We start from the raw sequence: 27,594 nt of genomic DNA on the forward strand, positions 1-27,594 counted from the left end.
AATTATTATGCAGTCATTTGTAGTCTGAAGTAGAATAAACACCTTCATTTCTATTTCTTTCTTTACCCAATATAACATCATCCTAATGTTGGTTTTATCTCACATACTACTCTCAAGAGTAAAACCACCATTCAATAGCATTTGAGCATATGCTGATGTAGTGGGTATTTTGTAATAATTATAAAATAAATACCCCCTATCTTTAAAGTCAAGCATTGCCTAATAATGGGGACAAATTCTGAGAGGTGTTTGCTAGGTGATTTTGTCATTGTGCTAACATCATAGAGCAAACTTATATAGACCTAGATGATCCAGGTCAATCACTCTATATGCCTCTTGATGCATTCAAGAGACTTAGTAAACATGAAATGTGTGCACTGCAGACAGTATACATAACATGACCTCCTGTTGGACAGCACATTTTTTTGTAAGTAGGAGTACACTCTATAATAATAGTAGGGCTACATGTGTAGCTCAATGATAGAGTGCTTGCCTAGCACATGCAAGGCCCTGGATTAGATCCCCAGCATCACAAAAAAACAAACTATGATTACAAAGTATAACATAGTAAATACATAAGCCAGTAACAGACTTGTTTATTATCATTATGGAGTGTTTTGTGCTATGTATAATTGTATGTGCTATGCTTTTATGTGACTGGCAGTGTAATGGGTTTGTTTATATCAGCATCACCACATACCCATGAGTTACCAGTTTAGCAGTGATGTTATGTTCTCATATCCCTAGGCAATAGGAAGTTGACAGCTCCATTACAGTCTTATAGGATCATTGTCATATATGCCATCTGTTACTGATGGAATCATCATTATTCAGCATATGACTGCAATTGTCATTTCCACAGAAAAGATAGGCCAAACAACTGTATACATAAAACAAGTACCATCTCCCCAAGAGATCATTGGACTAACCTACTGATCAGGGAGAATTAAATGTATTAGATCTTCCACAGTGAGGAAGAACAATCCTTTGACAAAAGCTTGGTAGTATCAGAAGGAAAAGGATTTAGGTTGGTATTTATAGGATTTAGGAATCCGACAAATGGTTTAGAACAGGGTTTTTTCAAAGCAGGGAATTATTCTGGGAACTGGGCAAAGTTTATAACATAACAGGTTATAAGGTGACCAACTTATTCTAATTTACCTGGGATTTTCCCAGTTTTAACAGTGTAAGTCCTACATCCCAGGTACTAATGCAATCCAGGGACAACTGGCCACCTTAATTGGTGAACATACCATTGCAAGTCATGATAACTAAATTGTCCTTTCATAAGTGACATATTTGCCAGGAACCATCTATTTCAGCTAGAATAGACATTTGCCCAGAAGAGCAAACTGTTCAGAATAGTTTGCAGCAATTTTCTAAAACAAACAATGAATTCGTTTTTTAGTTTAAGGGTATGAATTACTAAAACAAGTAGAAAAGCAGCATTTTTACAGTCAACTTGAGTTCCCAATCCTTATACATAAGCCTTGTAAATATAAATGGTCTCTGTTCTTAATAGATCTACCTACATCTGAGTATAAGTCTTGACATAAATTGGTAAAGCAAATTCTCTGGAATTTTATTTTTTAAATCAGAACGCTATTCCTATTTATGATGATTACATCCTGGTGACCTAATCATCTCCCAAAGATCCTCTTCCTAATATCATCACTTTGGAGGTTAGGAGTTCAACAGTCTTTAACAGATATATGTGGTTATTCCATATCATCATCATCATCATAATGTTTGTACTCAAAACATTGGGGGATTCCCTTGGAACTGCCTTCAGAAGTACATTGTTTTAATATCCTCAACAACAGCACAGTTTTGTCCTTTGATAATATTTTAATTTGGAAGAAGAAACAATATTATTCATGGTCAAATCAGATAATTAAGATATGTGACTAACCAGCAACTTGGGAGGCTGAGGCGGGAGGATTGCAAGTTCAAATCTCAGCAACTTAGCAAGGCCCTAAGCAACTTAGCAAGACCCTGTCTCAAAATAAAAAATATAAAGGGCAGGAGATGTGGGTCAGTGGTTAAGTGCCCTAGGGTCAATCCCCAGTACCAAAAAAAAAAAAAAAAAAGGCATGGTAAATTCAACAAAGCTAAATAAAGTCAGATAATACTACTCAGTGGCAAGAATAAAGAACTGAGACTAGATCAAGGAATTCTAGTCCCAGTTGAGTCATGAACAAAGTAAACACTTTTGGCCTGTCACCTCACCTTCTAGATCTAAATTTCCCTCCATAGAATTCTCTTTATCAATTATCTAGTTGTCACTTGGAAGTCAGAGAACTTAACCTCAAGAGCATAATATTAAGGAAAGGTAAGTTTTTGCTAAAGGAGGAGAGGGAAAACTATCCAAAATTGTTAAGAGGACTATGCATCACAATAGAAAACTGAACCAGTCAATACACAGCAACTCCATAGTTCTGTCCTACAAATTTTCTGTCTGCCAATCCTGCTAGACATTTGAACTGAAATGCCAGACGCAACTGAAAAGGACGCAACTTTCAAAGTTTGTCTTAGAGAGTTTATTGACAACATTCCATTTTACAGCTTCTATTTGCATTCCTGTGGTGCATTCAATTCATTTCACAGTAATAAAATTTTAAATGTTTTTATTGTGGTAAGGTGTATATAAACAAGTTCGCCATTCGAATGATTTCCAAACATACTACTGAGGGTCATTCGATACATTCAGGATATTGTGCAACCATCATCACCTATTTATTTTTAAAAACAATATTTATATTCACTCATCTATCAACGTAGCAGTCCCTGTCCTAGGTGCTAGGGATTTTGTGTTGAACAAACAATTACAAGGTCTGTGCCTTCATGTGGCCTTCACCGCCATGGCAGGTGCTGCTGTTTTCCGAAGTCTTTACATACAAATGGCCAGGGTTGAAAGATGAAGTGAGGGCAACGCTGAAGTCTGAGGCTCCCACCCGGTCCCACTAAGCACCACCTCCTTCAATCGCTATTCTAGGTTCTAAAACAGGCAGAATCTCCGCACTCCTGAGGAGGAGGAGACCGGGAGGTAGGCGGGACCAGCGTCGTGGGCGGGGCAGAGGGCGGGGCCCATTCCGTGACTGCCTCGTGGGCGGGGCTTGGGCGGGGCGTGGGGGCCGCGGCTGAGGACTGTTCGGATGACTCCCTGCTGCCTGGCCTGGGCCTGCTCCTGGCGCTGCCAGGACCAAGGCTAGGCGTTTTGGCTTGTCTCCCCGCGCGGCTCTGTGGCCGCGGCGGCCTGACCGGAAGACTGAGTGGGATGAGGCTGACGCGGAAGCGGTTCTGCTCGTTTCTCATCGCCCTGTACTGCCTCTTCTCGCTCTACGCCGCCTACCTTGTCTTCTTCGGGCGCCGCAGCCGAGTGCCGACTGCTACCTCTCGGGGCCTCAGGAAGGGGGCGGCTCCAGCGCGGGAGAGGCGCGGCCGAGGTAGGACTGAGGCAGAGTCCCCTCTGTCGCCGCGCGCCTGGAAGCGGGGCTCCGGGGGTCCCGGGTTCCCGGGCTCCCTGGCTCCCTGCCCGCAGGTCCGGGATTCCTCCCAAGGCCCAGGGTGCGCTTTTTCTCCTTCAGCCTGCTTTACCAGGCCTCCTTACCCTTATCCGAATATCACTGGCCGCCCCTACTTCCCACCCCGAGGCTGACAGGCTTGGACTCCCTTTAAAACACGTTTAAATAATATCCAAGACGGGCTCAACTGCCAGGATTTGTGAGAATGCTGCAAGAGGACCACTGGGTCTAAAACATCTATGTCCATATTCGGAGTCTTCTCTAATCATGCAGTGACTTCGGATTGCCGCTGCACTTTACCTACAAGTTCTGGTTCCCTGTCCTGTATTGTTAGTTATATTAGGATCCAACTCAGCAGTATCTCTCCTTTTATCCAGAATTTTGCACAATAGTATCTGAAACAGATGAACACTACATCTGCATTATTCATATAGTTATCTTTATATAAAGAATCGGGAAAGTTAAACATGTAAATTGATACATATTATTCCATTATTTTAAAGATTTTGTTTTGGTTGAGATACTTGTCTCACATTAACATTGTATTTGTAAAATCTTTCAGATTAATGGTTCAATTAATTGTTCATTAAGCTACTGATTACTTGTTTTAAATTGTGTTTAACCAGTTCAATTTCAGTTGCCTCATCTCTCTGAAAAAATTGAATTTAGGATGAAATTAAAATTCTAACATCTAATTTATAAAACTTGAATTTATCTACAACTTCAGTTACACCTTACTGTTAAACACTGTTACTCTTTTTAAAACAGAACAATCTACCCTGGGGAGTGAAGAATGGAATCCTTGGGAAGAAGATGAAAAAAATGAGCAACAACACAGAGTTAAAACTAACCTTCAAATATTAAATAAATCCACAAAGGGAGGAAAAACAGACCCCCATGTACAAATCTGGGGCAAAGCTGCCATTGGTAAGTTAACATATAGAGCAAAGACACATAAAAAGCATTATAAATCCAGTTGTGTTGGCATGCATCTGTAATCCCAGCAATTCAGGAGACTGTAGGAGGATCACAAGATCAAGGCCAGCTTCAGCAACTTAGCAAGACCCTGTCTCAAAATTTAAAAAAGGGCTGGGGATGTAGCTCAGTAGTAAAGTGCATCTAGGTTCAATCCCCAGCACCCCCCCCAAAAAAAAAGCATTATAAAATGAACTTTACTGTTATTAAATTCACTTTAATTGAATTTATTCATCAATGTTCATTAAGGAATCATGCATGTCTTTCATTTTGTTAGTATTTCATTCTCCTTACCATTAAATAACATCTGTGTAAACACATACATACAGACACACACACACACACACACAAATACACACATATATACTCTCCATCATTGGTCCTTAGCAGAACACACCTTCATTTGTAGCTACAAAGATCAGAGTATATAGAATCATTATATTGAAATGTAATGTCAGCCTGAATTCTCATTATTTATTGGACACTTAATATATTATATATATATATAATATAATATTATATTATATATATATATATATATATATATATATCTCAGATGTGACCCTGCCCTTAATAGCCTAACAAGTTTGAAAAATGCTGAACAGAACAAAGTTAAATAAGGTTCTTCATTTCAAGCTTTTGTCAAAGCTTTCAATATGACACTCTTCACTGTAAATGTCCAATAAGCGGATATAGTATATAGTTGATTAAACTTAATTGCTCATAGAAGTATTTTTTCTCTGTGTATTGTAAGAGTCTAGTGCCCCAGGATATATATTATGCTCAATTAGAAAACAAAGCCTTCGGTTATGGCTATAATAGTTAGAAAGGATTTGATGAAATACAAAGGCCTTTATTTGGCCTTTCAATGTAGGTTGGATTTATTAAGATAAAGGATATGGATATAAAAAGTACCAGATGAGACAAAAGTGAACAGAGTGAGTATAGTGCCTGGTTCATTGTGTTTCATAAGTTCTTCATACTTACATATAAGTATGCATCCTCGAAGACCACTACTGACCTTTAAATTTTAGGCACCAGAAGCAGGCCTCTAAATCAACCAAGATCTAGTGATTTAAAAAAAAAAAAATCTAATATTGGTTTCTTCCATTAAATCTCCACATCCCCATTATAGTTTAAATTGACTTTATCTCTTAACAGATTTTCACTATGCAAAGCTGTGTTACTTTTGGAAACTCTAGAGGAAAAAATCTATTTCATTCCCTTTCATAGTTTCTAGATACTACCCACATTCCTTAACTTTTAGCTTCATATGACTCAAACCTGAATTGAGCTGCTATAAACTTTGATGTGACTGTGTCACTGTAGTATGTTGATTTTAAGTCTTTGGAGTATATACAAAGGAGTGGGATAACTGAGTCAAATGGTGGTTCCATTCCAAATATTCTGAGGAATCGCCATACTCCTTTCCATAGTGGTCACACCAATTTGCAGTCCCACCACAATGTATGAATGAACCTTTCTCCTCACATCCTCACCCATCTTTATTGGCTTTGGTTGTTTGGGTGTCCTTTAATGAGACAGAGTATAATGAAAATGGAACAAAACACATCTTTCAGCATAACCACAATAAGGTTCCCAAAGTTGTTGTATGGTCTCCACATTACCTCATTGTGTGATGCTATTCTCTTTTACTTTTAAAGCTTTCATTCAGATGAAATCATGATAAAACTTCAGGGACTACCCTAAGGAGAAAAGATGAAGTGGCATTTGTCTGCAAAGGGCATCATGCAGTCAGGGAAGTGTGTTCAAGTGAAGAGGAGGTAAAATCCTCTTGACGTATTGAATTGTGTATGTATGAGCTCTTCTGGTTGTGTCTGAACAAAATAGTTTAATCCCCCCAGTTTATTATAACATAAAAACCAGTTCTGACCATGTAATAGTTTACTTTGTAATGTTAATACATTTCATTTCAAAGTAAGATAAGTAATTGGGATCCAGTGATACTAGAGGTTTCTCAAATACTAGGGGTTAGACGAAGGGAGGTTATTGTCTTTCATTTAACCCACAGTTAGCCACATTTTACACTGACAGCTTCTGAGTTGTCTCTCTCATACATTAGTTGCCTATAGACAATTGTGGACATTTGCTTGGTGGTAGCACTGCCCGCCAGCCAACCAAAAGGGGGAAGATTCTGGTTTCATAGTCAAAGATACAAAAGAACAGAACATAAACTTTTCTCACACACTAGAGTATAAAAAAGAGTAAATGTTTTATGTTTATTTATTTATTTTTAATTGCCAGGTTTGTATCTTTGGGAGCATATTTTTGAAGGCTTACTTGATCCCACTGATGTGACTGCTCAGTGGAGAGAAGGAAAGTCAATTGTGGGAAACACACATTACAGGTATTAGTTGTGCAACTTTGACCTTTGTTGTGCTACTATACAATAGTTTATATAAATGCTAAAAGAAAAGTATACTTTTATAGAACACTTTCATTTCAGCTTGTGAAAAATGGAGAAATCTTATCATAAGTATTCATAATTAAAGCTAAATTGAACATTGACCTATGAAATTGGATGTTAAAAAATACTCACCTTTTTTTGGAATTATACGTCTGTTTTGTCAGATTATGTGAAAAAGTTTATGCCATATATTTTGTAACATTTGTCTGATGATGAACATTTAATATTCCATACTTGGGGGAGTAATATGTAAACCTCAGAGTATTTTCATTTTTTCTTCATATAATAGTTATGTTTACTTTTTATAATATTCAGGTGGTATTAAAGCTCTTGCTATCACTTTTGAAATTTTTATTAATTAAAACAATGCATGTATGAGTTGTCATATTTAATGGTATAGATTATTAATTTTCAGCAATACTTAGAAATGTTCCTTTTACATTCAATAAAACCAATGTATTTTTAAGACTTTTTTAGATTATATTTTTATAAAATCCTTATCTATAACTGCATATTTTCTGAATATTTTGAATAGAATTAAGATAATTTTATTTAGAAAAATTATAAAAAATTATAATTTATCATGAAAATGCTATTTTTATTAGATTTTGCTTTCTTAATGAAATAAGAAATAAAAGTATTTTAAAATGCTTATTTCACATAACAATTGTATTATTAGAGTGAAAAATATGAACCATATTTTCTAATTTCTATTAAAATTCCATTTCCCACTGAAATTAGGAAAGGAAAAGCTATAGTTAGGCTTAATTTCATTTGAATTTTACTGCTGTTCTTATTCTTTATTTACTTTATACATACTTGAAAAGCAGTTTCATTCTGTCTTCTCAAAGTAATCATATTTGAAAATTAAACCAATTTTTAAAAATCATCATTGATAAGTATTATTTTTTTCTTTCATCTTCAGGCTTCTATTGCTCTAATCCCATTCCAAAATCTTAAGCATAGTTCTGAACTTAATACTAGGATTTGGAAGTTGGAAAGGAAATATTTTTTATGTGTATAAATCTAATATTTGGTGTCTGAAAAGGTCAGTGGTAGAATGCTTGCCTTTTGAGGACCAGAGTTTGATCACTAGAAGCACGAAAAAAAAAGAAAACAAAACAAAAAGAAACCATGTATTAGGCATATAAGTCTTGTAGTTCTAGCTATAATATATAGAATTTTCAGAAAAATTCTCAAAGAATTAGTATCTTTAAGCTTAAAAGAATATGGTATTACTGCAATGGTAGCAAAGGATTAAGCAAACAACAATAACTCTCAAACGAAAACCCAATGTACCCCTCCCTTTTGAAATTTTTATGCAGGATTTTATGGTATCATCAAAGAACAATGTTATTTTCTCTTAGGATTTAAGAGAACTGTATATTCAAGAAGGTTCACTATTGTACCAAATTTTTAAGGCAACTTTTTAAAGTTTTAGGCTTATGAAAAGTAGCATATGTCATTTATCCAAAATTAATGAAGCTTTATGGAATTACAAGTTTTGAATTGAATCAGGTTATGTGAGTACTAACTTAAATGCTTGAATACATTCACCATCCTTAGTTGACCAAAAATGAATCAAAAGTAATGACTCACCTTGAAGATATTGGAAGAGTTTCGAAGTACCAGGATACTTGTTTTAAATAAATATAAATATGTTTTGTTTAAATAAACCTTTACATTTAGAATTTATGTCATTTAATTTTAGCCTCATTACAGTTCTCAGGCAATAGTATAAAGATATTATCAGTGTTCTCAAGTTCTTGAGGCTCAGGAATGCTGATTTCTTATAAACTTGTAAATCCCAAGAATGCAACCTAGAAGACCAAGTAAATAACTCAAAAGGGAAGGGATCTATCAGTCAGGCAACTTGCTTGTATTGGCTTCACTGACATATTTCTTTCCATACAGGCAGGCTACAGGTGTTACCTTGAGGGTTATTTGATTAAACATGGAATCAAAGCACTGGACTTAATTATGGGTAGTTCTTTCAACTTATGTGTTTCAGAAGATAAGAAATAAGACTCCTTACTCATCATATGAGTCAGTAACAGCATACATAGTCTGTGCGCAGCATCTGAACACATGCAGGGCAAACTGAACTCCTGGTTAGCCTATTGAAGCCCTTGACCCCTTTGGGCAGTATAGCAATGTAGCTGAGTTAAGAGAAACCAGACTATTGCAGTTCAAATTGCAATTCTAATATTTAACTGTCTGATCTCAAGCAAGTTTCTTAACTTTCTGTGCCTGGGTTTCCTCCAGATTATAATATGGCAAAAAAAGTTCTTATTTCACAGGATTGCTTTAAATATTAAATGCATTAATAAATGTACAGTGCTTCGAATAGTATATGGCATGTAGTAATCACTATAGAAGTCTTGTTGCTATTTTATTATTTATTATATTCATAATTATTTTAAAAAGTGAAGGGCCATAATAAAAGTTTGCCTCACTAAAAAATTAATGAGAAAGCCAATTTTAAAAGAAAAAATACCTTTTCCTCCCTAAATCTAATGAGATACTATAATACAAATTAACCTTTTAGTGATATATTTAGGAGGTTTTATATTCTTAGGAGACTAAAACTGCACTTAGCTGCAGGTACACTGCCTAAATATTAGTAGCTATAAAGAGAAACAAGGTGGAAAACAGATTTTTAAAACCAAAAGGAATAAGAACTTAGGTGTCTTTGAAAAGGTAAAACTGATTTATATAGGATAGTGGTATATTATTTTCTCTTCAAAACATAGTTTGTCCTATAATGAATCAAGTAATCTGAATGAAAGCAGTAATTTTTGTAGGTTAATCATCCTTACCTAAGAAAAAGAGTTTTTGGATAGACAGAACAGCAAGTAAATAACTTCTAATATCCAAAAACTGTTTGAATAGCAGAAATGCCAGTCTTTTAATCAGTCATCAGATGACATGTCTCTTAAATTAGGCCTCAACTTCAGGGCAAGTAAGTCCTCACTCAGAAGAATACATATTACTTAAGACAAAGACACTCCCCATTAGACAAAGGTCTTTCTCATATCATTTCTACAGGTAATAATTTTTTGCCTTAGTTCCAATAGGATTCTGTGGCATCAGGTAAATCCAACTAAGCATGAATTCTGATTATCACAGCATGAGATAGTATTTACAGCCAGAGCTATAGTCCTGACTCCCATTATCACTTTATATCTATGCTTAACAATTTTAGAACATCCAGATCCCAAGATGCAGTATTTCTTCTGTTCATTACAAGAAAAGACAAATTGGTTTTCCAGGGTTTTTTTTTTTTTTTTTTTTTTTTTTTTTGGTGGGGGGATGACCAGGATTGAATTTAGGGGCACTCCATCCTCTGAGCCATATCCCCAGCCCTATTTTGTATTTTATTTAGAGACAGGGTTTCACTGAGTTGCTTAGCACCTTGCTTTTGCTGGGGCTGGCTTTGAACTCTCAATCCTTCTGCCTTAGCCTCCCAAGCATCTGAGATTACAGGCATGAGCCACCATACTCATCTTTCCACAGTTCTTGTTCATAGTTTCTTACTATAAATTGTCAGTCATATTACTGGCAAAATATCATTGCTACCTAGCTTTAGAAAATGTATATATGGCAAACAATGTATAATTCTTCAAAATTTAAACTATTAAATAACTAGAGACCTAGCAATGAAGTAATTTATTCTCAACCAAATAATTACTAAGTCCCTCCTAGTGTCCTGTTTCCCTTTTCATCCTCCCTAGTCTATGGAAATGTGTGTGAATGTTTCTTCTCAAACTTCATAAACCAGTAGCTGAAGGTGGTAGTACACTTATTTATAAATTGGTTATGCACTTCTTAGAACCACAAATGGTAACTTCATGTTCCCAGCGGTGCTTTTCATAGCTTCTCCTAATACTAAAATACCTAGTTTATCAGCAAAACCTGAAAGCAGAATTTTTTTTAAATTCTCTAACAGCCATGTGAAAAAAATTGTTTGAAGGAAACAACTGGGTGCAGGCAGACCAGATGTGAGGCTGAAATTTTGTCCACTCTGCCAGCCCACTCCTTAACACCTGCCTGCCCTTGTGCTAAGCAGACAGTCCTGCCTCCAGCTTCATCACAATAATTGAGGCATCCATCATCATCTCCCTTTACTAACTGCTCTAGCGTTCACCCACTCTCTACCTCATCACTCACCCATCCTTACTCTTTCCTGAGCTCTCAATGAGGTGATCTTTCCTAGTTCGCCTCACTTCTACATCCCATCTGCCTCTTCCAGGACCTTGCTTGGTCAGTTACTTTCTTGCTCTCCTTTATTCTCTACTTTTCACTCCACTTTTTACTGTTTCTTTCTTACCTTCCCATCCAAACTTTAAAAATAGTTGTCTACACTCACAGTCTCCAGTTCCAACTTCTCAACCCACTGCAGTTTGACTGACCTCCCAACAAAACACATATACCCACACAACTACCTGAATCTTATGCAGTTTTTTTTCCTTTTCCCTTAAAAATGTATTACCTCTATGATTCCCAGGCTGTATACTGAGACAAGGAAACTCAACAACATTTGACATCTGTCAGACACCATGCTAACTACTAGCTGAAGGTGGTTCACAGTATAAACACTAGATTAATCGATATTTATTTTAATGATGTTTTACCTTTGTGAAGCTGGGTTTCCCATGATTGCTACAATTAAATGAAAGTACCTCATAAAAATCAGGGTAAACAAAAAATGAAAGTGGCAGTATCATTTTGATTCCAGGATTTGAGAAGTTGTGCATGACTCAGATGCACACATCCCATTATTAAGTATTTGTGATTAGTTAAGAATGAAATAGGAATATTATTTTTTATTCTAATTTATGTGTTCTTTTTTAAATGACTTCTAAGCTGTTAGGAGAATATACTGTCACTTGACCTAATCAATTTTTTTCATAGTCTTTTTTAAATTTATATTTTCTTGGTGCATTATAATTACGCATAATCCTGGGATTCACTGTGCCATAGTACATGTACATGACATAATTTGATCAATCTCATTCCCCAGTACCTTCTCTTTCCCTCCCCCAATCCACTTGCTATACTCTACTGATCTCCCTTCTATTGTTATGATGATGATAATGATGATGATGATGATGATGAAGAATTGTCATTATATATGTGGGATTCTTTGTGGCATGTTTGTATGTGGACATAGCATAATTTAATAGATTTTCTTCCCCAGTACTTCCTATGCCCTCCTTTTTTCCCTTCTGCTCAAACGCCTTCCTCCACTCTATTATTCTTCCTTCAATTTTCATGACATTCCCCTACCTTTTTAAAATTTCTTTCTTTTTTTCTCCTTCTCTAGCTTCCAAATATGAGAAAAAACATTTGACCATTCTAAGTGACTTATTTCACTTAGCATGATGGTCTCTAGTTCCATCCATTTACCAACAAACGACATAATTTCATTCTTCTTTATGGCTGAGTAAATTGCCATTGTATATATATGCCACATTTTTTTTATCCATTTGTCTGTTGATGGGTACCTAGGCTGGTTCCATAACTTGACTGTTGTGAATTGCACTGCTATAAACCCTGGCACGCATGTATAACTCTACTATGCTTTATTTCCGTTGGATAAATACCCGGGAGTAGAATAGATGGGCCATATGGTGGTTGCATTCCAGGTCTTTTGAGGAATTACCATACTGCTTTCCAAAGCGGTTGTACTAATTTGCAGTCCCACCAATAATGTATAAACAAAGGAGACAATTAAGGATGTGAAGAGAGAACTTACAGAATGAGAGGAAATCTTTACCAGCTACTCTCTGCTTGAGGATTAATATTCAGAATATATAAATAACTCAAAAATCTTAACACTTAAAAAACAACCCAATCAATAAATGGGCAAATGAACTAAACAGACACTTCCCAAAAGAATACAAAATACCAACAATTATATGAAAAAATGTACAACATCTTTAGCATTTAGGGAAATGCAAATCAAAATTACATTGAGCCAGGTGTGGTGGTGCACAGTCTGTAATCTCTGGCTCAGGAGGCTAGGCAGGAGGATCCCAAGTTCAAAGCCAGCCTCAGCAACTTAACAAGACCCTAAGCAACTCAGTGAGACCCTTTCTTTATGTAAAATATTTTTAAAGGACTGAAAATTTGACTCGATAGTTAAGCACCCCTGGGTTTAACCAAAAAAAAAAAAAAACAAACTACACTGAAATGTCATCTGACTCCAGTTAGAATGATAGTCATCAAGAATACAAATAACAATAAATGCTAGTAAGGGTGTTAGGGGAAAAGACTTAATTACTTTTAAAATAGAACTGTTAGGCATTTCTTTTGGTTTGGGAATTACTGAAAAAGTTAATGAAACTCTAAAGATGCTAGGAATCTCTGATATACCTATGCCTTAGGTCTGTAGCATTGACCCCAAGGAGGCTTTCTCTATCCTGTTTCCCAGAACCTTTCATCTTCCTTTCCCTTCAGAGGTAATTGTTAGCATGAATTTGGAGTGTATCTTCCCATTCAAGTTTTTACACATCTTCTGATACTAGATTTATAAATATAAATCTTTTTTTCTGTGTGCTTTCAAATTTACATAAGATTATCATTTTACGAAAAAAGGTTTGTTTTCCCTTATATTTTGAGGTCTAATCTTCATGGAATGTTTAAATGTGATTAAAGAATCAAAATAAAAGATACCCACACTTCTGATTATTGTATGCAAATTGAACTATCTCCAGTCAAAACTTCCTATTGATCTTCAACCATATCCCATCATCTAAACTTATTTAAAAGAACTTATATTAAATATTGTAAAATTTTCATTTCTAGAGGAAATATGGATTAAAGTTCATCATAGATTTTATATAAACTGATTTAAAACTTCTGATACCAAATACCTTTATCCTATTTTTGTCTGTCTCTTGTTTTTCATTTGTTCTTTTCATCAGCTTCATCACTGGTCCATCTATAGTCCCAGGGTACTTCCCCACTGATGTGAGTAATGTGGTGCTTGTTTTAAATGGAAGAGAAAAGGCAAAGATCTCTCATGCCACCCAGTGGTTATTTTTTGCAAAGACTTTAAAGAAAACTCAAAAACTCCAGCATCTTGCTGTGGTTTTGCTTGGAAATGAACATTGTGATAATGACTGGATACTCCAATTCCTCAAAAGAAATGGAGGTTTAGTGGAGCTGCTTTTCATAACATATGACAGCCCCTGGATTAACAACGTGGATATTTTTCAGTGGCCTTTAGGAGTAGCAACGTAAGTATAAAACTTGATTATACTTTTCTAGACTCTAAGACCTAAAGGAAGGAAGAATGTTTTAAATTATAATAAATCATATAAAATTACAATAAATCTAATTTTTCTTGAAGCCAAGGACAATCTTTCCTAAAGGCAAAATTAGGGTATGGTCTCATTCTTCAGTGACAACAATGATGTTTTCAGAGTATTATATTTTTTTATGAGAATAGATAAGCTTATTTTGTTTTGAGATGTAGGATGGATCTTCAAGCTTTATTAGGAGTACCCTAAAGAGATGTTTAGCAAAAAATGAATAATGATAGCCTCTATTTAACTAGAAAAAAACAAAATTACTTGTAAGGCTAAATATTTTTATATCAAGAGCACACCATGCCCTTGGGTTTGAGGCTGGTTGAATTTGCACAAATATCTTCCATAAAAGGGAAGATTAATTAAATGATAGTTAATGTTTCTCAGTATATAGTCTTTCTCCAGCTATAAAACACAAAACATTTTTTATCTCTCTGTTAATTGAAGGTTTTAATTAAGATTAAAGTAGCTTTGAGGTAATTACCATCTTTGGTGTAATAGCGCATACCTGTAATCCCAGCTACTTGGGAGGCTAGGCAGGAGAATCACAAGTTCAAGGCCAGCCTGGGAAACTTAGTAAGACTCTGTCTCAAAATAAAAAATAAAAAGGTCTGGGGCTGTAGCTCAGTGGTGGAGCACCCCTGGGTTCTGTCCCCAGTACCACACACACAAAAAAAAGGTAAGTTTCCACTAGAATAGAACATAAACCTGAGGACATGTATTGTTATCTCTTTTGTTCACTGCTCTGTCTGCAGTGCCTAAAATAGTGCCTTATGTAGTAGGCACTCAATAAATATTAGTTAAGTGGACAAATTATTGGACATGATTTTTTAATCAGATATTCATTATTCAGTCGCTGGTTGCCAGATGTAGCCTTGGAATATTGTATAGTTAGCTGCACAAATGTCAGCAAGAAAGCATGCTAACGAGACGTATTTCCAGAACTACTTTTCCAATATTCTGACTCAGTAGATTTTTGGTAAGTATAGCCAGATTTAAGAGCCTCTGAAAAAATCTGTCCCTTGAGAAGAACCCATATTTGTAAAATGCTTTTAGACACTTTACTTTTTCACAGTAGCATTGCATAACCTATTCACATAGTATAAGATGGATACTTGTGGTAATTCTGGTATTGTTGGACTAGGCTAGTATATTTCTTATAGACAAGTAATTCTCAACCAGGGGCAATTCCCCTACTTTACCTCACCCCCCGTCCTGCCAGGAGACATTTGACAGGGTCTGGAAATATTGTGGTTGCTGCACCTGGCAGGAGGAGGTTGTGAAAACTGGTGTCTAACAGGTAGAGCCCAAGGATACTGCTGAATATCCCACAAAGTATAGGACAGCCTCCAGAACAAAAAGTTATCTGACCCAAAAACATCCGTAATGCTGAGGTTGGGAAACCTCATTATAGACTAACCATAACAAGTTATTATAAAGCTTTGCTCTCGTGTGAAGGTTATATTTCAGGCACAGTTTGATCCTTGTTATCCCCAAATGCCCATAAGAATGACTCACTTGCAGTAGGCCTTATGTGGCATAAAAGATTTTTGTATTTGTTTTAATCTACTTGGAATGTCCTTAGAATTAATTTTCAGAGCTCTTTGCTGTAGTGACATATGTTATGTAATCTTTCCTTTTTTCTTTTTATTGATGAATAATGATTATAAATGATGGAATATACATATATATGGAGTACAGTGTGATGTCTGTATATGTGTTTACAATATGGAACAATTAATTCAGGCTAAATAACAAATCCATCAGCTCACATACTTATCATTTAAACCATTTAAAAATCTATTCTTTTAGCAATGTTGAAATATACAGTGCATTATTTATTATAGTCACCATTCTGTGGCAGAACATTTAATCTCATTCCTCCTGTCTAGCTGAAACTTCACACCCTTTGATCACTATCTCCCTACCAGAAGTATTCTGTGATCTTCCCATCACCTAGCTAAAACCTTAGTTAAATCATGAATATAATGAATGTGGATGAGTCATTTGGCCTATACCCAAAGGACTTAAAATCAGCATGCTTTGAAGTTCTTGAATTCAATAAATCTAACAACTGTAGGTGAATAATAGAAGTAAAAATCAAAAATGAAGAACTTTAGGCACAAAACCTCAATGACATTTTTCTCAGAGATATCAATGTGAATTTTTTTTTCAAGTCACTTGACTTTTCTGAAGAATAGAAAGTTAACAACTTAAGATGTAGAAATCCTATTTTAAATGTCTTTTCTATATATAGTGCTACCTAAGGAGATGGGATAAGATAACTTTTGCCAATTATATGTCATATATTAACTCATATGTACTTATTTTTTTAGATATAGGAATTTTCCTGTGGTAGAAGCAAGTTGGTCAATGCTGCATGATGAGAGGCCCTATTTATGTAATTTCTTAGGAACTATTTATGAAAATTCATCTAGACAGGCACTAATGAATATTTTGAAACAAGATGGGAATGATAAGCTTTGTTGGATTTCAGCAAGAGAACAGTAAGTTCTGTGTTTACTTGATTCATCCATTCTGTTCTTCAGTCTGAGCATAACTTTATATACAAGCACAAAAGGTTTCCATTGAAGCATTATTATCTCTACTTATATCAGTCTTTCCCAAGAAGATACATTGGTAATTAAAACTGTGAAGAGATTAGGTGGTGTACATTTAAAATAGGGAGACTCTCCTATAGCTATAGTCCATCTTGAAGAAAAATACTCATACTTGTCATTTGCAAATGTCATTTTAGGGTTTCCTCAATAATACCTGTTATTCTGATTTGACACACAAAAGACTGTAAATGTCAGTAAGGTGGTTAACTCCCTCAGACGTTCAACAGACCAATTTGGTTTGCCAAGAGTTGCCTGCTGTATCCTTCACATAATCAGGAACCTGACATCATCCTGAGGACAGGGATTGTGTATTCTTCTTTGGATCTTCTACTCTAATATAGGGCCTTGAACAAGGTAGACCTAGGATAAGTAGTGATTGGATGGATGCATACATGCATGTGCATGGGGACACTTAATAAGATTAACTTTCTTCCATCTTTTACATAGAAAACAGATGTTTCTGGATTGAAGGAAGTAACTTTGAAATCATTTATGTTGTTTTTAAATAAATAAATGGAGTTTTTAAATAAGTAGAATATAAAGCACATCCATTAAGGAAGTAATACCTTAAAAATGTCTTTCTAGATCTAGGAATTTATTTTTTTGATTGTACCAGATACTCTCTTCTAGAATCCATGACTCCCCATTCTATTGTGAAAGTAGTCATTATATTCACTCAACACTTATCAGGTAACTGCTGTATGCTGGGAACTGTTTTGTCATAAATATAACAGTGAACAAAACAATCCAAATCCATGCCTTCCTGGCACTTACATGATTTTTGGAAGAAAGAAGCACAGAAGATGAGAAATTATTATGAGAAATAATTAGGCTGAGAGGGGCATAGAGAGAACTATCTATAGAGGATGGATCACTTGGTGTTTTCACATAAGCAAGGGAGTCATTAGTTAGAAGGTTACATTTAAGCATGTACCCACAGAAGGTGAAGGGGTGAGCCTTGTGTATATTTGAGAGAAGAATATTCAGGCAGAGGGAAGGGCAAATGCAAAGGTCAGAAGGCAGGAATGCGCTTTCCACAAGGGCCAATATGTATACAGAGGAGTGGATGAAGACTGTGTAAAATAACAAAGGCTTCCGGGAGAAAGAAAATTACTCTTATAACTCCTCTCATTCCATTGAGCCCAATATCAAGTAGGTATCTGCTTCTCATTGATGCATCCAGACCATTCTCTCCTTTCCCTCCTTAGTGCTCCCAACTTTGAATCTCATGCCAACAGACAAAACTGTGATTACTTTTACACTCTGAAATCATATACTGGCCCTTGGGTTCATCCTCCTAATCCCTCAAGGAGTTTAGTTTCTGGCACACACTTACCTTGTCTGACACTAGTGTGATGGTTTCCAAATCTAGTTAGATGGTTCTTCCATCACCTTGATCTTGCAGTTCCTTTACTCCTTTTCCTCCTAAGTCTGGGCCCCCAGATGACCTCAACCATTTCCTTTCATGGTCATTTTTTATACGTTATTGTTACACATACCACATTCCCTCAAAACGACCTCAAATTCTACCATTTTTACCTCATTCCCTATAATAATCTGACTCCAACAATTCAGCTAGAATTGACAGTCCATTGCTCCTGCTACCTTGTTATTGTCCTTCACTCCCCTCCATTTACTTTATTGTATACCTAACATTAATTTTATAGTCAGCCAGGACTACATATCCCTTCAACTCCCCAGTTCCCTAAAGTGGCAAATCCCAACTGTGATTAAATCCAGCTCTCAGCCTACTCTGTATCTGTACCCACACAACTGAACATAATCTGACTTATGAATATGAAGAGCCCAGCAATCATTCCTTTTCCTTATCCATGCATTCTACCACTCCCCTGGAAGACTGTTTCATCCCTGCTCTCTCCTAAACTCTGACACCTCCTCCCCAACTCTTTTACTTTATTACCCTTTTTTTTTTAATATCACTGAGAAAATAAAAACAGGAAAGAGTCTAGATTCCTAACTGATCACCCAGCTTTTCCCCTTGTCCCCCACAGTCCATCCTCAACCCCACAACCAGACTGATGCTGATGAAATATGCATCATCAGGTCATGTCACCCTCTGATCAAACCCTACATGAGAGACACCCCTGTAGCCATTCAGACCTTATCTCCTATTTTCTTCTTTAGTTCCTCTTCTTCAGCCTCCCAGCTGGCCTCCAGCTGTTTCTGGAATACACCAGGCACACTGTTGCATGGCCTTCATTTTGGCTTGCTCTGTACTCTGCTCTCCCAAGATCTGCATGGCCTGCTCCTTTACTTCCAACTCTATGCTCAGAGGCCACTACAGTGAAATACCCTAGTTGCTAATTTCAGATTGCTACCCTATCCCCTTAGAGCTTCTCTCTTATTTTATTCATACAGCATTTAACACAGTCTAGAAAACTTAATTGATTTGACTTTTTTGTTTTTTTGTACCAGGGATTGAACCCAGTGGTGTTTAATCAGTAAGCCACATCCCCAGCCCATTTTTTATATTTTATTTAGAGACAGGGTCTCACTGAGTTGCTTTAGTACCTTGCCTGACTTGACCTTCATACTGTCCATGTCCACCACTAGAACTAGAATGCCATGAGAAGAAGGGAGAGAAGAGAGGACTTGGCACTCAGAAAATAGAGATTCAATTAATAATACTCATTCAGGACTCTTTCAGTGACTAATAGATTATCTTATTTTATTTTATTTTAATTTTTTTTTTTTTTTTTTTTTTTTTTTTTTTTTTTTTGCAGTGCTGGGGATTAGAACCCAGGGCCTTGTGCTTGCAAGGCAATCACTCTACCAACTGAGCTAGATCAATAGCTCAATAGATTATTTTAAATGTGCATCTATAAAATGTTCAAATTTTGGAGCTGGGGTTGTAGCTCAGTGGTGGAGCATTTGCCTCACACGTGTGAGGCACTAGCTTGTATCCCCAGCACCACATAAAAATAAATAAAATTAAGGTTTCATGCCCATCTAACAACTAAAGATGAAAATAAAATAAAATGTTCAAATTTTAAAATAATTTTAAGAAATCTATTTGGGCCAAGATTTTAGATATCTTTTATGTCTATCATCCCTATAATGTCTTCACCATTTCTGATAAATGACATTAAAAGATAAAGTATTTTCTTGCATAAAAGATTTGCTTAGTTAAATGAAACCTACAGTATTTTTCTGGTTTTCTAGGTGGCAGCCTCGAGAAACAAATGAAAGTCTTAAGAATTACCAAGATGCTTTGCTTCATAGTGACCTCACTTTGTGCCCAGTAGGAGTCAACACAGAATGTTATAGAATATATGAGGCCTGCTCCTACGGCTCCATTCCTGTGGTGGAAGACGTGATGACAGCAGGCAGATGTGGAAATTCTTCTGTTCACCACAATGCTCCTCTGCAGTTACTCAAGTCCAGGGGTGCTCCCTTCATCTTTATTAAGAACTGGAAGGAACTTCCTGCCATTTTAGAAAAAGAGAAAACTATAGTTTTAAAAGAAAAGGTTCAAAGAAGAAAAGAATTACTTCAGTGGTATCAACAATTCAAAACAGAGCTAAAAACGGAATTTACTGATGCTTTAGAAAGTTCATTTTTAATGAATAATAAACGTTAACTATTAATTATCTTTTGAATTAAGACATGATTTTTTTAGATCATTTCCATTACTAAGTATGTGTACATATTGATAAATGTTCTTTAAGGTACTGTTATAAATTCTGGATTATGTATTTACACTGACCAAGTGCTGCCCTTATTGGGCCACTCCTGTGTACAAACTATAAATGAAGGTAAAGTCACTAAGATTCATTTCTACATTTGGATATTTCAACATCTCTCAATTTTTCTCATCCATGTAAACCCACTTTGTCAAATAGTAATTATCGGGGACTGGGAAAGCTGGCAATAAAAGGATACAAATTTTCAACTACATAGAATAAGTTTAAAAACTATTGTACAACATGATGACTATAGCTAATAATATATCAAAAGCCTTTAAATGCAAAGAGAGTAGCTGTTCAGTGTTTTTCACCACACAAGTGGTAACTATGAGGTAGTGCTGATGCTGGTTAGCTAAAGTCACTCTACAATATAAATTTCCTTCAACCCTAAGTGACAAGTAAGTATAATTTTATCTATCAATTTAAACAATTGACAAAAATAGAATAACCACACTCTAGGCAAGCATTCTTATGTAGTCAAAAGACAGTGATTTGGAATCTGACAAAACCAAGATTCAGATCTTGCTTCTGACCTTCCACCTCGGCACCTGAGCAGGTCACCTCTTCATTCTGAGTTATGGTGGCTTTCAGTGTGAAATGGTGAAAATGGCATCTCACAGGTTCAGTTGTAAATATGAAATACATAAGGTACTAATATACATACTATTTAATCTGTTAATAAGCATTTAATTTTGGCTAATTTAACACATGCTCATTTATATAATCTGGAAATAATCAAATGCCATGCTAGGAATGTATGTGGACAAATCTTTCAGAACTAAGACTTCTCAGTTACTCATATAAATTCTGCATCCCCAGAGCTGCCCCGGTGGTTCCTGATGGCTTAACAGCTCCAGCTTTCATGAGTTTGAGATTACCGTTTTTTGCCCCCATAAGTATCCTTAGATTTATCTGTTCTGCCCCACCCCAAACCCTGCTTACTACTCCTTGCCCTAGCTACTTAGCTGAGTTCTAAACCAAAAGAGCCAAGACAATAACAAAACGCTTCATCTTCCAGAGTTGCCATTTTGCCTTGTCCTTGGACAAGAGTGCATATCAGGTCCGAGATTTTGCATACCAGCTCTTTCGACTATGCTAAAGAAGTCTGTAAACTGTATTTTACAAGATGGCACCATCTTTCTCTTTATGTGGGACTCATTATTTCCCATAATTCTTTCAAGAATGCTTTCTGCATTGATGTATTTGTTGCCAGCAAGGCCTTTGGAAAGTCAAGTCCATGGGGCAAGAGATAAATGAATGAAAACAAATGTCTCAATGTTCCCCAATATCCTTTCTTAGCCATACAGAGTTTCTGAGTAACTTACTAAGAGGTCAACTCTAGGCCATGAGTTGTCTCCAGAAGGAGTGAGAAATCTACATACATAGTTTGGGGATTTGTAACACAAAGCAAGAGTCCATAAAATTAAAACCCCAAAAACCTATGAAGGTCTGGATTCAATGCTCATAATTATTTAGAATATATATCTTCATTAAGTCAGAAGTATAGTCTAAGGTCAATACTGAAATGGACCCCATGTTTCAGGTTCCTTTTCTGTCCAAACCAGAGCCTCAGGAAATGTTACCAGGTGGCAAGATTCATTCATACATCAAATATTTTCTAACATATGATATGTACAAGGAACTTCATTAAATGTTAGGAATTTATAAAACCAGAAATCAAAACTCAAGTCCTTTCCTCAAGTATTCACAGCCTAATGAGGGAGATAGTTACATAAGTAGTTACCGAATGTTTATGCTAACAATTCCAATGGACATTTATAAAGAGCTCTGGAAATTCAGGAAAAGGCCTGTTCAGGGCTATAACTTGGAGACTTAGGATTTAAAGGATGAACACATAAAATTTCATCTTTCAGTAGCAGCCAAAGGACAGTTTCCTCCTGCCCACCCCACTCCTACCCTCCTACCCTCCTACCATCTCTCTCTCTCTCTCTCTCTCTCTCTCTCTCTCTCTCTCTCTCTCTCTCTCTCTCTCTCTCTCTCTCTTTCTTCTAAAATCAACTGGGACTGAGACCTTCCAGGCATGTTGGTTCAGGAGACTGAGGCTTTTACAGATGAGAATAGGGGTCTCAGGTTAACTGGTCAGTGCAGGCAGAGTCTTGTCATCTCCATCCATCAGATAAACTCATCACAGAGGGAATCACTGAAAACCAATTCATTTTTGTACATAGTGGTGCCCCTTTATGCATGGGATATGTTCCAACGGATGCCTCAAACCACAGATGGTATTAAATACAGTGCTATGATTTTCCTATGTATACATACCTGTAACCAAGTCAAGAACTTTCACCTTTTGGCTTAAGGGAAGCACTTTATAGTTTCTCTTTGTTGTGTTCAAATCCCCAGCATCACTACTCTTGCATTCTTGGATAATTATTGAATAAAATAAGAGTTACTTGAACACATCACTACACTACTTGACAGTTGACCTGATAACGAAGACCAGTACTAAGTGACTAACAGGCAAGGAGTGTATGCAATATAGAAAATGGGATGATTCAAGTTCCAGTCAGGATAAAGTGGGACTGTGTGATCGTGCTACCCCAAACTTTTGAATTATTTCCAGAATTTTCTATATAGTATTTTCAGACAGAAGTCAGTCACGGATAGCTGAAACCTCGGACAGCAAAACCATGGATAAAGAGGGGCTGTCAGGGCTCTTGGTTTTCTCAGAAACCTAGTCCCATTTGCTGCGAGTTGTCCGGTACATGACTTGGCATCTTCCATGTGTCATGGGTCTTCAGAAGACTTCATTTAGGCCCCTCTGGATGTCTTTTGTGCACGTTAAATTACGTAACTAAAGCTGTATTCATTATTGTCTTCTTGCAAAATATATACATGTAAACCTACTTCCTCTCATACTTTTTTTTAAATTTTTTTATTTTTATTTTTACAGACTGCATTTTGATTCATCATACACAAATGGGGCACATCTTTTCTCTCAGAAAATGGTGTCACCAGCCTTGCTGTCCCACCCCAGAATCTTTAAATTCCTACTCACTCCACAGTCCTCCAGTTACCAAGTTCTGTGCCCTTCACCCCTCCCCCAACTCTCCCTGGAAGAAGGCCCTACCTGTCCATCCCCACCACCCCTTCCTCTTCCTGAACTGCAAACTTGGTCTCATCTCAGCAGGAAAACCACAACCATGTGCCTCCTCTGCCTCTCCAACTCTCACCACCTCTTGGTGTCACTGGTACAAATTAGTGGTTTCTTGTTTCAACAAACTTTTAAAAGTAAATCTGAAATTTCAAGTTCTTTAAAGGAAAAGCTCTATACTTAGGCATAAAGATCCACCCCTACATACTCTATAGCATAAAACCTATTCATCACAATTCTACTTAAAAGCATCTGTTGCATTTTGCTGTCTATAGAATAAAATTAACTTTTTGTAGATTGTTACTCCAAGGTCCTTCACAGTCTGACTCCAAATTGTTTCTCCAGCCACGTTTCCCTCCTTCCCAACAGATGCTTCTAGCCTACCCTCACTACTCAGTAAAGGCTGTCCTGGTCATGCTTTTAAACAGTTGTTTTTTTTGTTTTGTTTTGTTTTGTTTTGTTTTGTTTTGTTTTTTTCTCTCTCTTTCTCTTTCTGGAAAGCTCCTCACTCTACTTCCAACCCCGTAGCTTCTGTAGCAGCAATAAAAATGTGTCATTCATAGCATTATTTTAGCAACTAAAATAATATTTCTTTAATTCAAGTACTGGAAACAGTTTTCTTTATTGTTAATATACCTTCTCTCACCATAATATAAAATCTGTCAGAGAAGGAACTTTGCTTTTACTTACAGAACAAACTTCTGTCTTGTGAAAGTCACTGTTACTTAAAGACTCAGAGCAATAGGATCAAAATCCTATCTTATACATGTAAAAAGAAATGTAAATCAAAATGTCCATACTATGAATGAACTCACGTCAAAACAGAGCCTATTTTGTACTAGAGTGAAAAAATGACTCCAACAGCTTTTTCTTTTGATTCTTCCTTGTAATCAACCCAGAAAACTTTTTGCTTTTGTTCAGCATCCATACATTTAAATTGATGAAAATTTGTACTTTTGCTACTTTTCAATTTTACATTTTATTTAATCCATTTAGAAAAAAAGAAGTCATCTTTTTTCAGGTATTAAATTTCTACAACAGAAGCATGTTAATGTTACTGAAATTAATTCCACATTTAAGAAACCATGAAATACCATGTATAAAGTTTTACTAATAAATTATGTCTTATGACTTACAAAATAATTTAAGGTTGAAAGCCTTCCTGGCAAGTAGAACCTCTGAAATATTGTTTAATACAGTATCAACAATTTCTAATAAGTCCCCCATAAATACACAACAATTGCTTGATATCTGGGAATTAGTTTTCATAAGCATCTCGCATAGTTATGAATTATATTTGTTATGAAGAAAACTAATTAAGATACTATGTGAATAGAATTTAAGTAAGCCAATTAGACAAAAATATATGTTTGAGCTTTAGACACTTTAGACTTTTAGTCATTTTTGGCAGCAGAAAGGTATTTTTTAAAGTTACCAGTTAAAGGGAAATCATCCTTTCTCTTTCTGACTGGCAGTCTCCCTTCCACTATGAAAAATTATGGTATAGGCTGTTCAACTGTCAGGATATATCTTTGTTGAAATAATTCTATTGCAATGTTTCATATGTGTCCTGATTTATTGCTAAAATGACTTCCAAAAGGAGAAAATTATGCAAGTGAATAGAGAATACTTTTTGAAGTCTTGTAGGCAACAAACCTCCATTGAAATTTCACTGAATCACTCATTGCACACAGATCCATTGAACACCCACCATGTCAAAGACCCTGGTCTAGGCTGCAGACCACAGATTCTAGGAATGAATCTCACTGTCAGACTGTGAATTTTGCATAGTCTGCAAATGCTTTTTAAAAAACCACACATTAAACACTTGAAAATATTCTGATACTGCTGCCTTTGTCCTTTATTTGTTTTCTAGAGTATACATTTTGTCTCTTTCATTATGATAACGGTCAATAATAGATTTTATCAATCCCAATGTAACTGAAAGATTCTCAGACTGTTTGCTGAGATAAGTTAAACAAGCTTCAGTTTGTCCATCAGTCAAAATTTTCAGGGCTTCATCAACCTGGTATTTAAAATTATCTTAGATTCAACCATGATTTCCATGCATCTTTCTTGTTTAAAATAGATTTGAATTGCTTTGAAGATATTATCTTATTTACCTTTCTAAGATGAAAATGGAAAACACAGTTGTTACAACTGCACTTCCTGGGAAGGCCTGTGATGAAGGCTTAGTTTTGAAAATCACACAACAGAAGAGGAATTGCCCTGCCAGTCTGCAGGGGCCTCCTTCTAATAGGGGACAGACAGATGTAAGTGATGGTAACATGAGGCTACAGGGGAAATTCTATAAAATGGGCCCACTGTGCTGACCCCCACATACTTTTACTTTAAAAAGCAACTTACCTGCAGCCCTGCCTGGCCTAAGTCAACAGGATATGTTACATTCCTCACTCAGCAAACTCTCTGTTAGCAGGAGAAATGCAGGACCCTCAAGGGGGGATTTTTGTGACTCTTACACAACCCAGAACTGAGAGCTCAGGAAGATAAGGATAATTTTTCCTAACCATAAAATCTGTAAGAACAGGTTCCCATTAGAATCTTCCAGCATGGGTCTAAGTGACCTGAAGTTGTCATGGCAGTTGCCGCTTGCCGCCAACCAGCGGGACAAAGGACACATACTCTTCAGAAGTTCATAAAGCAGCTTCCCCTTTATTCGGATAACACTCTCAATATATAAGCAGTCTCATGCATAAGCAATTGTAATCAGATATGTCCATCCAATCCTATTAAAGGTCAAGCGATCACAAGCTCAAGCATACATGTAAGATATATCTGTCCATGCGCTAAGCAGCTGAACTAATTAACATACAGCCAATGGTAAACGCTTCCTGTTTTTCTCAAGGCGCATTCAGCATGCCCTTTGGCTCTCTGCCAGTGCCATCTTGGATGCATATGGTGTAACCCTGGGCCCAGATCTCGCACACCACATCTCCCCCTTTCTGTTTACAAGAGACCATGCCCGTCTTAGGTTGTCCAGGATGGAGCCACATCCTTACCTGTTATTGGACAATGAGGCTCTGGCCCTCATTTCCTGTCTTAGGTCGGTATGAGCTCCCCATGAATCTTACCCATCTTTGACTATGGGTCCAGCATATTTAACCAGACTTGGGTGGATGAGCCAGCATCAATTGTGAAGAGAGCTTGGTGAATAATGGCTGTTTCTCTGCGCCGATGTATATTCATTTTGTATAAACACTATATGCACAGAACAGATACAACACACAATAAACCTCCCACGGACAAAAACCCAAACCATTCTTTTCCCCATTGAACAGCAGACTGGAGAAATGTGGCCAATTATTGTAAAAATAGGAGGATATAGAATAGAAGAGTTGGTAAGGGGTTCAGGATAGGGCCACGTCTTTACTATCCCCCATAGTTCACACGAGTCTCCTCCATTAACTTGATGAGAAATCGCCAACACCATCAGCGGAAGAAGCCTCCTCATCTTCTTCCTGTTTTTGGGTCTCTGTTGAGGCCTTGACCAATCTCTCTGGCACCCAAATTGGCGATTGTGCGTTCTGTGGGAAAACACAGATTCTTGGGTCCAGACTAACACCAGATCCGGACCTTTCCATTGTCCCGATAGAATGTCCTTCCAGAGCACTTGAGGTAGATGTTTTTTATTAGGCTCTGAATGACGGTCAGCAGCCGATCGGCCCTCAGAATTGAAATTTAAAAAATTTAAGATGAACAAGGCAACAGATAATTTGTCTTTTGGGGATCTGTATGATGCCCCTATTCCCCTTTTTTGTTTATAAAGCATGTTTTTAAGTGTTAAATGGGCACGCTCAACAATGTTTTGTCCAGTAGGATTATAGGGAATTCCTGTGACATGTTGAAAACCAAAGGTGGAACAAAATTGTTTAAAGGCCTGGGACGTA

The 27,594-nt window shown here is 36.5% G+C and overlaps 1 protein-coding gene across 2 annotated transcripts; it reads left to right on the plus strand.

Annotated features, from left to right (window-relative positions):
- Window positions 1–3,125: 3,125 nt before the first annotated feature.
- RXYLT1 (ribitol xylosyltransferase 1) lies at window positions 3,126–20,477 on the plus strand. Of its 2 annotated transcripts, XM_079141586.1 has the most exons (6): window positions 3,126–3,446; window positions 4,293–4,451; window positions 6,765–6,867; window positions 13,857–14,171; window positions 16,580–16,750; window positions 20,048–20,477. In XM_079141586.1, exons 1-6 carry the CDS (start codon window positions 3,278–3,280, stop codon window positions 20,463–20,465), a joined length of 1,335 nt encoding a protein of 444 aa, XP_078997712.1. In that variant the 5' UTR covers window positions 3,126–3,277; the 3' UTR covers window positions 20,466–20,477. The 2 variants fall into 2 exon arrangements, with proteins under 2 accessions (XP_078997712.1, XP_078997713.1); XM_079141587.1 differs by lacking the exon at window positions 16,580–16,750.
- The last annotated feature ends 7,117 nt before the right edge of the window (window positions 20,478–27,594 follow it).

The sequence above is a fragment of the Sciurus vulgaris genome (genome assembly GCF_902686455.1).
Source record: "Sciurus vulgaris genome assembly, chromosome: 5".
Lineage (NCBI taxonomy): Eukaryota > Metazoa > Chordata > Mammalia > Rodentia > Sciuridae > Sciurus > Sciurus vulgaris.